This window comes from Acanthochromis polyacanthus, chromosome 10, assembly GCF_021347895.1.
Source record: "Acanthochromis polyacanthus isolate Apoly-LR-REF ecotype Palm Island chromosome 10, KAUST_Apoly_ChrSc, whole genome shotgun sequence".
Lineage (NCBI taxonomy): Eukaryota > Metazoa > Chordata > Actinopteri > Pomacentridae > Acanthochromis > Acanthochromis polyacanthus.
In genome coordinates this window covers 37242956-37256428 of record NC_067122.1, presented here as the reverse complement: position 1 = coordinate 37256428, position 13473 = coordinate 37242956, and the positions used below count along the sequence as shown (strand labels likewise).

Here is a 13473-nt window from a genome sequence, read left to right as displayed (position 1 = left end):
CACCAATGTATTTTAAACGGCGGACTTTTCGTGCCACTCAGAACGTATTTCAAAAGAATGTGTATATTATATTTTTAATGTAAAACCGTGGCGAATCCAACGCTATATTTTGCATGACATCGTCCCTAAACATAACCCTAACCATAACCCTAACCATAACCTAACCATAAGCCGGTGGTACACTTACCAATTTGCATAGGAATTTCAAGAATGTCCGGCGGCCGCAAACGCGATCACACAAGCAGTATACGCCGATGGACAGCTTAGATCGTCATGAATCCGCCGGTATAAACCACTTTCAGATGTGATTACCACAGCGAAAAACATTTCGTGGTGAGCGGCACGAAAAACATGACGAAATCGTGTTGGTGAGCACGAAACCGAAACTAAAACTTACGTGACAGTTTCACGAATCCCCGTGAGACCGGGTTGATTATTTTGCATACAGGCAGTCTTCTCGACCAAAATGTTGAATTGTTCCTTATACTATTCTTGGTTACATACAGTGGCTGAACCCAACACCTGACAGGAAAAAGTGCATTTAAAATAGAAACTTCACACTCTCCAAGAAAATCATGACAAATTACACCATCCAATTGAAAATGGATGATGTAATGATGGTGTCATAAACTGAGACACCCTAGAAGGAATGACTAAGATGCATGAGTTGGAAAGGAAACTCATTTATTGACTTGTGTTTAATAACATTTTTTAAGACGACAATTAAACTCCAACTCCATAGAAATACATTGGAACTGCTGTGATTTTTGGATACATCCAACAAATGTTTCAGATGTAATGGTGTGCTTTTATTTTCTGGTATACCTCAGCCTTTTATTCCTCCTCATATGCTTTTTCTTTCACTAATAATTCCCTGTGTTTCTTAGAATGTCTTTTCAGATGTGTGAGTTATACGATCAGGAGAACTTCAAGGTCTTGGGTATTCTTTCTACAGTGACAGTGCTCTTCCTCCTCCAAAAATCCCAAATATATTCAAAGTTGGATATTACTTGTTTGCCCTGCAGGTGAATGGGAATGGAAAAATGACTATCCACTGAATATGTAATTTCCTACATTGAGATAACTTCATTACTTCAGGTGCAAAGACCTTCAGTGCCATCAGTAGCATGCAGCACAGCAACAGAATGTGCCGCTCCAGCATTAAATGCTCAAGTGTCTTCAACTTCAGGAGCATTTTACCAACAAAAGCATTTAAATGCACTCCGCATAGCACCAGATATGAACGCACACCCACACACAGACACACGATTTGCATTCATAAGAGGTGCACAGCATGCACTAAATGCTTCTGACACAGCGTTTGCATCGCAGTCTAATTGAATCATCATGTTTATAGTGAGATATGCATAATACAGTCTTCTTTACATAGATTCTGTTTTTAACGTTTAGTGTTTGGCTTTTGGTTTGTGGGTTGGACAGGCAGAGGGGGAGAGAACCAGGACGAGGGCTGATGGAACGACAAGCAAGAGAAGCAACATGGGGAAGGGCGCAGCACAGAGGGAAACAAGACATGGCTGCTTCAGTTCTCCCATTTTCAGTTCATCTCATTTCTGTGTGCATCACTGGCATGCATGTGGCAGAACAGAATCATCAAGGCAACAAGATAAAGGAATGTTTTACCGCAAAATCCCTTTTCTGCTTTTCAGAGGGCTTTTGATATCAGTGCCTGTGTGAGGGAGGACGTAGATTCCTCTCAGTTCAGATGTTTCATCACATGGCAGCATTTAATAGTGGAAGTCTACCGCATGATCCACGTGTACTGTACATGAACACATATCAGTACAGAGTGGAATGGGCACTATTTCAAAGTGAAGAAATAAACACTATTTGCACAGGAATAGTTTTAGCTAGGCTTCTCATGTGATTTAGAAAGCCTTTACATCTGTGTTTTTGTAGCCAGATCATACCAGAAAGGCAAAGTCTGTTTTATTGAACTTTCCTGATGTTATCCGGAGACGTTATGTGAATACACTGTCACAAAATTACTGTTTCGGCCTATTAAATAGCCATCCATCTAATTATCCTTCAAGATTTTTCTCTTTTGTTGAGTTACTTTTCCATGAATGAATTTCTGTGTTGTATAACATCATGAACCTCCTGAATTTGCAGCCAACGTACTATCCAAACTGTTCATAATTGCCAGCACACAGCCTTTTTAAATTGCCAAACAGGAAAGAGGCAGAAGAAAAGCTCAAAGAAAACAAAAAACCTTGCTAAAATGCAGAAATACAATGCCAAATCACTAAGATGCTGAAATCCGTGGAAATGCCAAGAATTTGAATCATTGTTACAAATAACTACAGGTCCCAAGGTCTAATGGCACTGTGCAATTATGGTAAAAGTCATGGTTTGGCAAGTCAAGTGTGAAATCCAGAGCAGTGTTGCCAACTTAGCGATTTTCTCGCTAAATCTAGCGACTTTTCAAAGCTCCTAGCGACTTTTCTTTGTCAAAAGCGACTAGCGACAAATCTAGCAACTTTTTCTGCTGTTTTGGAGACTCTGATAAGAAAACTCGGCTCATTCCAGCCCAATCTCACGAGGATTCGTGAAACTGTCACGTAAATTTTTGTTTCGGTTTCGTGCGCACCAACACGATTTCGTCATGTTTTTCGTGCCGCTCACCACGAAATGCGCACCAATGTATTTTAAACGGCGGACTTTTCGTGCCACTCAGAACGTATTTCAAACGAATGGGTATATTATATTTTTAATGTAAAACCGTGGCGAATCCAACGCTATATTTTGCATGACATCGTCCCTAACCAAAACCCTAACCATAACCCTAACCATAACCTAACCATAACCCGGTGGTACACTTACCAATTTGCATAGGAATTTAAAGAATGTCCGATGGCCGCAAACGCGATCACACAAGCAGTATACGCCGATGGACAGCTTAGATCGCCATGAATCCGCCGGTATAAACCACATTCAGATGTGATTACCACAGCGGGTTTCGTTGTGAGCAACACGAAAAACATTTCGTGGTGAGCGGCACGAAAAACATGACGAAATCGTGTTGGTGCGCACGAAACCGAAACAAAAATTTACGTGACAGTTTCACGAATCCCTGTGAGACCGGGTTGCTCATTCTGCAGTTACTGTTTTCAACATGCAGCAGGTGCTGCTGTGAGCTTCTCCCCCTCCCAAAGCACAGGCTGTCAGTCCAGTAACCCCGCAGCAGTCTCAGGGGGAGGGAGGGGGAGACCCACATCACTCCGCGGCCAGACGGCAGATGAATCGCGCATGCGCAGTCCCTACAGATCCCATCCAGACTTACAGAGCCGTATAAACGAAAATGTTTCTTCACTGTCATGCTAAAATAAACCACAGCATTTAGCCTCTAGTACAAAAACATATTTTGGGAGTTTTATATTCACGTTTTGGTCTCTTCCACAACGTTATTCCTCTCTCCTACAACGTTGATTACAATTACATGCAAACTGGGAAATATGCAAATTAGGCGATGACGTCATTTAGCGACTTCTAGCGACTTTTAGGACAGCCAACAGCGACTTTCCTTACTGAGGAGTTGGCAACAGTGATCCAGAGTCAAGACCTAGGACACAAAAGAAGGCTTGAATGTCCAGCGTTTAGCTTAATTTGAGCAACTAAACATTTAAATAACATCAAAGCAGAAGTAACTGATCTTTTGAGCAGCTGTCAACACATCATTTACAAACTGTCACCTCATTAGGTTACAGTATCTAATGTGCAGCTTGTTTTGCTGTGTAAAATGTGTTGCTCATCTGTTCTGACAAAACAGATCCATTCCTTTTACTCAGTCTTCAGCTGTCTGTACAAATGGTGTTTGAGAACACATTTTACTCACTCTGTGCCCCTTTAAAGCCCACATGAAGTATATTTTTACACTTCAACATAAAAACGTAATCACTCACTCTGTGTATTGAGCTGTGAGTGCCGTCAAAATAAGAGATCAACCAGTTAGCAGGTGATTATCGTCATCATTTCATATTTTAGAAATGAAAGAAATTTATTTTAAAATGTGCTACTTTGGCTCTAGAACAGGCTCCTGTAGTCTCCACTCTGTATGTCCCTCCCAGAGCACAATCTGATTGGTTACATGGCACAAGAAATAGCCAATCAATACTTACGGCTATATGTTGATAATGTCAGCTGTAAAACAAATACACACAGATATCTCACAAACACTTGGTGTTGGAACTAGAATTACTCAAAATTTTGACACCAAGATTTTTGTTTCTAAATATATATGTGATTGGTATTCCTTCATTACTAATCAGTATCGACCCTAAAAATCATAATGGTGGATCCTGAGTGGAAATGCAAGTGGCCTACTGTTCCCTGAATGCATTCTGAGTAGAAACAGATGAAACTGCTGCTGATGTGCTGTTCTTGCTACATCTTCTGTGGTGAAACAGTGTTAGTCAAGAAATCTGTTTTGGACATCAAAATCAGGAACATACCATCAAAGCTTCCTCAGATGCACTGACAGTAGATCACTGACTAACAAGCATTAAAACACTAATTTATCTGTCCGTTTCATTTTATAAGTTGATGAAACCAGTCGTACATCATGTCCACAGACTCTTTTTTATTATGTTGTCTGTGCAGTAATCCAGGTCAAGCTAATCCTAAGAACTTCAGTAAAACTAATTTTCTGAATATTACCATCTGAAAAAAATTCTGAAGTTGCCTCTTGGATGAGAGATGAAACGTCTTCAAAATTCAAAATGTGAAGTGTAGTCGCTTTTTAATGAAGCTCTTAGGTTTTTAACAAATCGTGTTCTTTATTAATAGAAACAAAACTGATCAGTGAATATTTTTTTCTGTTGACAAAATTAACTTTAGCAGTGATATTGAGGACAAAAGGTCAAACAAATACGAAAGACTCATTAAAGATGGGTGATGTCTCTGTAAGAGACAGAGAGAAGCCAAATCAGTGGAGGAGAAAACAAGATGCTGCAGGCGGTAGATGGAGTGATGAGGAGCAGAGAACTGAGGGATGGATGGATAAAAAGCTTTCCAGGCCTCTGGTTCAATGCTCAGTGGTCTCGGTTAGGTCAATGACAAAAATCCCAGTGTCCCCTGTATGATACGCACAAACACACACACACATAGGCACACACACACATGCACGGCATTGATGGGATAAGTGGTTTAGATCCACTTAGATGAGAGGTTGTGGATCGGGGACAATGGGTGAGAGTGTGTGTTCGCCCGAGAGCAAAAACGAAAGCGAGATCAATGTGTGGTTTTTGTGTCTGGAGGTGAACTTGAGAGAACACACACATAATAAGGCCCATCCACACACACAGACACACACACACGCACACACACGAACAATTACAATCACCTTGAGCGGGTTTTAAGACTTTAAATCCAAAACGAGGTTGAAAACACATTGCGTCAGGCGCATCAAAACAGACTTCAAAGTTTGTTCTTTTTATTTCATTAGATAATTCGGCTGAAGGACACTCTGTCACACAGGTCATCATGACAGCAGGATGCAGAGTGAGATCCAACCTCCAATGCAGCGCCAGTACAGACAACAACGTCCACTTTCTCCACACAGTCTGCAGAGTCTACCTGACTTCCAGGTTATGACTTCAGCTCTGGTTTGTCAAACCTGCTTTGTCAAACTTCTGAAAGAAGTTTGAACAAACACTGGAGGAAGAAACCTTGTAGAACAGGCTGGTGGGAGTATTGGCTTGACAAATACCACATTAGAGTCCAAAAATAGAGAAAATTATGACATTTTATTGAATATTAGAGTTTGAGTCAACCCAGGTGTGAACCCAACATTGACATACACTGTGAAAAGAAATTATACTTGAGCTCTAGCTGAATTAAAGTCCTTGGGTTTTTTTGTTTGGTTTTTTTTTTGGTTTTTAAACAATCTCATTTAGCTTTCAGATTTGGAAATCTTTTAAGGATTCCACCAAGCTAAAATTACATTTTGTCCCTTTACTCTGGCATTTAATTTTGGTGGACGTGCAAAAATGAGGTTTACAAGTTTTATGTGCTGAAGCTCAACTGTTGTTTTCTTTGAATAGGATTGCAGAGTTAAGAGAAGGACTGGAAGGTACAAGTGCAATTGTAAAATCATGTTTTTTAAATTTATATTTAGGTAAAACAAACACGTAAGTTGGCATATTTGGAAACATTTCCTTTAAATCAAGTTGTAGCAACACAAAGTGTTAATTTGAGAGTAATCAAATCCTTGATTCTTGACATCTAACTTCACCAGTTCAAGCATTCCATTTAAGTTGGTCCAACACTTCTGCTTTTCGTGTGTTTCTTTGGCTGTTTGGCAGTGAGGTTGCTTACAGTGAGATTTTTAGAGATTATTCACAAAAATAGCTGCAGCTTGCTATTAGAAAAGGGTATGATAGACCCTTGGAGCCTGACAGACACACTTTTAAAACTCACATCTCTTCTTCTAGTCAAATTGCTCTTGAAGTATTTATTGCAGTGAGGCGGAGCACATATCAAATAACGCTGCATGACTTGACCTTTGTACCAGTGTTATTTGGTTGTCTGACAAAGTGTCGGTGAGAAAAATATCATTCTGAATTCCCATCAAATGCATTCATAGTTACAACCTGCATACATCTCCACACCCATTAAATTTGCTTGGTTTACTCATGAGTCCGTCATTGTATAGCTATGGTAATATCTACACAAGTTAATGACTACACAGTTAGACTTCAATTTCATGTCAGAAGAAAGAGTGGAACCAGTACGTTGTAATTATACTGGTTACATATTTGTACAAGCTGAAAGAATATTGGCATGAAGACAGATAAAACCTCTAAAAAGTAATGCTTTTGTTCATTTCTTCACCCATTTTCACACTCCTGCTTCTCAGTTGGAAAGGCCACAAAGTCTCTATCATTTCATCCCATAGGCCAGTGATTGCGGACATTTTTTGTGAATAAAATACTGCTGTTTATTTCCATTAGGCACCAAAGACATATATATGTCAAAATTAACAAATTTATGCAGATTAATGATCCTAGCCATGATTCATCTGATTAAATTTTTTTATGCAATTAATGCATCTGCAGCGCAGAATGACTCAAACGTTTCTGGCAACACATTTCGAGCAGTTTGTCCAAGTGGACTTGCCATCGCGCATGCGCAAATGGGCAGGTGATCCTTTAGTGGCAGAACCAAGCAACTCCGCATGGAAGACGGTGAACATTAGAAGGCGGCAAATACTTTTTCATGGCCCTGTATATTCTGTATCAGCCACAATGAGAAAACCGCTCTGTTAGTCTTGTGTAGGTTCTACTTGTGCTGCCAAAACAGCTCTGAACCATCAGGCCATGGACACTGGACCTCTGTGGTGTCTGGTGCCAGAGTATTAGCAGAAGATCCTTTGAGTCCTGGGTTGCAGGGCAACTTAGGGCCTCTATGGATCAGACTTGTTCCGGTGCTTCCTGTAGATGCTCAATCAGACTGGGATGAGGGGAGTCTGGAGGCCAGATTAATGCCTTGGGCTCTTTGTTGTGTTCCTTGAGCTCTTTTTGATCAGTTTTGGCATGGCATTGTCCTGCTAGACTGGGAGTGCTGCTGTCATGGTGGTGTTCTTGGTCTGCAACAATGTTTAGGTGGGTGGTACATGGGGAAATGACATCCACATGAATGCAGGACCCAAGGCTACCCAGCAGAGCATTGCACTGTAATTTAAAAAAAAAAAAAGATCTCAAAGGTTTAATGTTGTGACTGGTCCGTGTATTTAAAAGCTCCGCTGGTATGTGTGCAATGTTGGCCCATTAGTTATATAATACACAGTGTCTGGAGGAGTAAATCCATCATCATCATTGATCACAGAGGCTCTGGTAGACGGGTCCTGTTACCTCTCAAACTCTATGTAAGCATATCCATTTACAACTGACAACTAACATTATCCAAAAAGTGACAAAATGAGGGCTTAAAGCAGATCTGAAGCTGGGACTTGCTGCTTTTCAAATTCAACAAAGCCAACGATGTCTTTTAATGCCAGGAGCTCTCTGTTGCACTGACAGTTTGTGCTGAACAGGCTTTTTAAAGCACAGATGTAAATAATGCCATTAATGATGGCTGTCATGGCTCAATGGGACACTTCAATACAACAGAGCTATTGTTATTGTTAATAGTAATGTGCTTTTCTGACCATCAAATATCACGGCAGAATACGTTTACTGTGATTTGAACCACTTTGAACTGCACACATTGAAAATGCTCCTAATGTCCGTGCTGCTGCATACTATAAACTATTTTATAAGTTTCAACTCTAGTCAAAGCTCAACTTGTAGGTTCTAATTAAAGTGGCTTTACCCTTTGCTAAAATTCAGTTGTCATCTCTATTGACTGATGTGACAGATTTCTATATAAAGGAAATAACCACAATTAGCTGTTTTTTGTGTTTTGATTCATGGAGAATCACTAATAGCAAGGACTGATATTTTGTTTCTTAAAGTTAATCTCCTGCCCATCCAATATGCTGAATGCTAACATTGACTCTTTGTTCGAATAGACGGATCCTGACAGTTTTGTCTTCAACTAGGATGAGGACTAACTGCAGACAAAATATGTCACACACAATAACAGGAACTCTTTGTCTTCACATTGCCTGAAAGTGCTCCTTCACAGAATAATAATAATTTCAGATAAAGCAATGTTTTGTTTACGTATGTTTGAGGTTGTACAACCTGTAATTTCTTCTCCATGCCGATTCCTACAATGATGTCGGTGAAATGCTGTGGTGTCAGAGAGCCTATAATTTCACCAGAATACCCACACCAGTGCCAAAGGGTCTACTCAGTTATCTCACCATGAAAATAGCTCTCAGACTGTTTCACACAGTGTGTCACTTTTGGACAAATGGAGGAATGAGTCATGTCACTGTGATAGTTAACTATTGGGTGGATAAACAAATCTGCTCAAAACAAACCCACTCAGATTGATTCGAGGATGCTTGACCTTAGTTAGAAATACTGAATGTATGTGGTATTTTTGTGATGCTGAATAGTTTACATGAAGATCTAGAACTTTAGGTTTGATTTTTCATTTTTCTGTGTTCCCTCTTTTCTCAAGAACTCTGAGGCAGAAGTTTAAAAGCATTTCAATGTGTTTCAAGGGCAACGTTCACAACATTTTTCCTTTTTGTGTGTTTGTCATCTGTTCAGGAACTCTACATACTGCATGAAAGTGTCCATGTCAATGACGGTGGAGGAGAGCGACGAGGGGAAATGCTTCAGTAGCAAAATTCGCCACCTGGAGAAAGCCGAGATAACCCACAGCAAAATGATTAACTGCCCTGATATAGAAGACTATTTGGCTCCATACAAACAACCGCAGATGACCTGGTATAAGGTATGACGCAAACACAGAAAAGAACAAAAAGTTAGAAGAAGTCTTTTGTAGACGGTTGTAACCAAATCAATTCTGCCTGTATCTCTTGTCAGGAGTGTGAGCGAGTTGAATGGAGGAGCTCCATCACCGTTAACACCACACATATTTGGATTCCTGAGATAGAGGAGGGCGACGGGGGGAATTACACCTGTGAATTACAGTATGGATCCAGGCTGGTGCGACGGACAACACAACTCAAAGTCACAGGTAGGACATGGTACATGTATGGCTGGATGGCTGGAAGGTCCCGCAAAGCAAAAAAAAAAAATGAAGTGTTTGGTTTTGAGAGATGATGAATTTACAGAACATGGAAAAGGAGACAACATTTATTTTAAAGTATGCATTTAAGCAGAGTTTTGATGTACATTGGCAAGATCAGCACAGAAATACTATGTAGCGTTGAAGTATTAATGGATGGATGGATTCATGAAAATACATGTATTTGGATGAGGCTGAATAAATTTGGATGGGACAGGACACTGTACAGTAGAATGAGAAAGTATCGGATGTGCATGAACTACATAGAAGAGGATTGAACTCGCCAGAATGAGATCATGATTAAATGGCAAAGACTCTGTCACCTCTAGATACTAGCCTGGAACTACAAATAGCCTGGAGACTCTTGTCAGAGGACCTCAAGCTGGAAATACTGCAAAGTGACGATGCAGGGGTTAGGAGTTCAGTGATACAGTTTGTGGCCTGGCCTAATTTAGTCACAAATGTGAAATTTCTAAATCCGTCCTGACACCAACTGACTGCCAGTGCAGGGAGGATAAAATTGGGTGATGAGGTCATGTTTCCATGAATTTGTTGAGATTTAGTATTCGTGCAGTTCAGGGAAAGTGTAATTTCTGAATAAGTAAGCTATAGTTGTCAAAGCGTGGTGAACTTTCTGCAGAACAGCTGAGGAGAGAACATTACCCTTATATTTGCAGCCAAAGAATAAAAGAATATTAATACTGGATGAGCTGAATGGAATTAACTGGACCAAATAATACAACCCATGATTTACAGAGACAATTGGACATGCAGTACTTTTCCTGCCATCTGGGCATGTACCGATGTCAACTGTGTAAAAAGAAAACTGCAGTGGTCCTTAAAGTGAGCCTGGTGGTACACCACAAATGAATTCTTCAGTAGTGAATAGGGCATAGCCAGTAGCAATATAGATTATTCTATACTGGGTATAATGGTGGGGATGAAATGGGGTGGAACTGGCCTATAGTGTTGGTCAGGTGCTGTATTGGGTATTAGGTGCCCATTTAGTCAACAGACTGGCAGAATATGCTGGTAGGATGTGGGTATACACTATACACTATATTCAATAACTGATTTTAAAAAGTTGTCTAACTGATGATCATCGCTTATTCTTCTGGGGTAAACTGACTACCTCCAGAGAGACTGAGTGGACATAAAACATGGTAGCAAAATATACTCTGCCTGCTTTTAATCTGCATACTGTTCAACAGATGGATGCTACTGCAACACTTTTAAGGTTTTCTTGAATTCACAGTACATCTACACTGACACCATTTTGTGTATTTCAATTTGATCTATTTATCTTATTCTCAGATTAAACTTAGATGCCCTCCAGCTTCAGTGGCTTTTGACTTAACTTTGCCTCTGCAGTAGCATCTGCACTGTGCTGCTGTGAGTGTAAGAGGACTTCCATCTGTGTGAGTGTTTGGGTGAAGGGAATGCAGTCCTTGATTATGCCCACACTCGTGTTTTGCTGTTGTGCCATGTGCAGTATGCTGTTGGTGGCCATGAGCAATGATAACATACTTTTTTTATGGCACATATACTTAAACATGTAGCCCGCCTGTGCTTCACACATCCTGCATTATTTGCACTCACACTCAGATGAAAACACGCTGACTGATTTTCTCGACTGACATAATGTGATGTGATAAGCAGAGAGGGAGTGAAAGTGGATCCAGCTTGAACAATATCCCTTTAGAGTGTGCCCTATAACATTTATTGCTCAATTTCTCTTGCATTTTGGAATCCTACAGCTTCAGCTGTGGGATTCCACACGGAGCTGCGGTTCAGATGTACAGCTGGCTCTTGATATGAACAGGCACTGCTTCATTTTTCAAAGAATTATTTCCTACCACATTTCCTGAGCTCCCTTCATGTACTGCCCTCTCTCCTGTGGAGGAAGATAACATGGGAAATCACAGCCATTCTTCTACGTTTTCTCACTGTGCGTTTATTGCATAAGTGCTGTTAAAAGAGAGTTTCTCTCGGTTCCCATGGAGAATTGTCACATTGGAACATATCTTAACTTACACTTAACAATGCGGAGCACTGTCATTAGATACGATTCTTTTTCTCCAGCATGCAGGGCTAGAATACTGTAAAAAAAAAAAGAGAACTCAAAGGACAGGAGGAATGCCTTGTTCACAATGGAGCATGTGAAGGATACGAAGTAATAGAAGGTGTGCTGGAGAGAAGTTTCCTATAGTGTCTTTTTCTGTAAAATGAAGTACAGAAATGATGGAACGGGCCCATGAAGGATCACAATGTGAGATTTTTTTTTAAAGAATGACTTTTATGTTCCCTCAAAATATAGTTTGAGTCAGCTGGCTTTGAGTTTTGTGTTCCTTTGCATTATGTTTTGCATTTTCCCAATCGACATGAAGAGCTAGAATGTTGGTCCAATCTAGTCATATATGTCATAGCCCAAACAGTACAGTGAGAGGTATGTTAAATAGCTCTGCTAACTACCTCTAATTGGTTTCTGTCTAGCTGCATAGTACAGACCTGAGCTTGTCACAGCTGGAGGTGGGCTGACTGGTGCTAGTAGTGATCTCTTATGTAATACATAACGCTGTGTACTAATACATTTCAGCCTTTTTATGGATCAGAGGAAATTACAAAGTGCATAATAAGGTACTTGAAACTGTTTTAAGTGACTGAACAACTTCAAAGCAAGGAGATTAGTAAATTAGTTCAGAAAGAAACTATCCCCCTTTGACCCCTTTTGTCCTCCATTGCCAATCACCTGCTGAATGTCATCGACCTTTTAAATGACTGCTATCATTTGTTATTATTATTTTTCAGTATCTTCACCTCCTGTTTGCCTCAGTATGCAGTTATAACCTCAATAATGGTGCCGGAGGCATTTGGACTATGTTGCTGGACTGTAATCTAATAGATTTGTATGCTGCTATTTTTAGATGTTTGTTTCACTTTGTTCCCTCTTTTTTTTTAGTTTCAGTCACTGTTTGGTTAAGTTTAGGCACAATAGCTATTTGGTTCAGTTCAGGAAAAGATCATGGGTTCCATTTGTTGAGACAGACTTGTTTTATACCTAAATGAGGCAAAACAGACTTGCTATTCTGTATTGAACCAGTTGATCTACTACAAGCTTCGGCGTCATACTGGACTGGATGACACTGGAGGAGATTTCACATGATCACAAGAGGTCACCTGAACTGTTTTCTGTTTGTCATTGATCAGAATGCATGACATCTGGCCAGGTTGTGGGAACAATTTGCCCATCTTAAAGCACAGTTATGCAAGTGATGACAAGTGGTAAAGGTCAGTGTTTGGGCTAATAGCATTCAGAGCCTTGTACTGGCAAAATACTGTTGATGTAATGACTGCTCAAACTTAATGGCAACCTACTTAAAGTAAGAGATAAATACAGGGAAACTTTAAAGCTGTTGTAGGTGTAGATGATTTGAATTTTGTCAGCCAAAATTTTATTAAAAGACAGCATCAGCGGGTGGCCCTGAAGCTCAACAGGTTGAGGAGGCAACCAATATGCAAGGGCTATTGTCCAGGCAGCAGTCACGGGTTCCAATCTGAGCCATACACATTTACTGCATGTATTTCCTTCCCCCTACATTTTTTCTCTCCCTCTCCACTATGCACTATAATAAAGGCCAAAGAACCAACAAAATTACTTAAAAAAAGACACCTTCCGTGAAATCAAACATAGCCTATAAACCATGATAATATTTTCAACAATTTGTGCTTCTTTTTCACAATTAGTGAAGTGGAATACTGTACATGTCAAAGTGACGCCAAATAAAAATTCCACATATCAGAAGTCAGGAG

At 40.1% G+C, this 13473-nt stretch overlaps 1 protein-coding gene across 1 annotated transcript in view; it reads left to right on the top strand.

The window, feature by feature from the left end:
- Window positions 1–13473, top strand: part of il1rapl2 (interleukin 1 receptor accessory protein-like 2) — a 592872-nt gene that overhangs the window by 379626 nt on the left and 199773 nt on the right. The window contains 2 exon segments of the mRNA XM_051954972.1: window positions 9180–9366; window positions 9459–9612. Coding sequence (XP_051810932.1) covers window positions 9180–9366; window positions 9459–9612 — 341 coding nt within the window.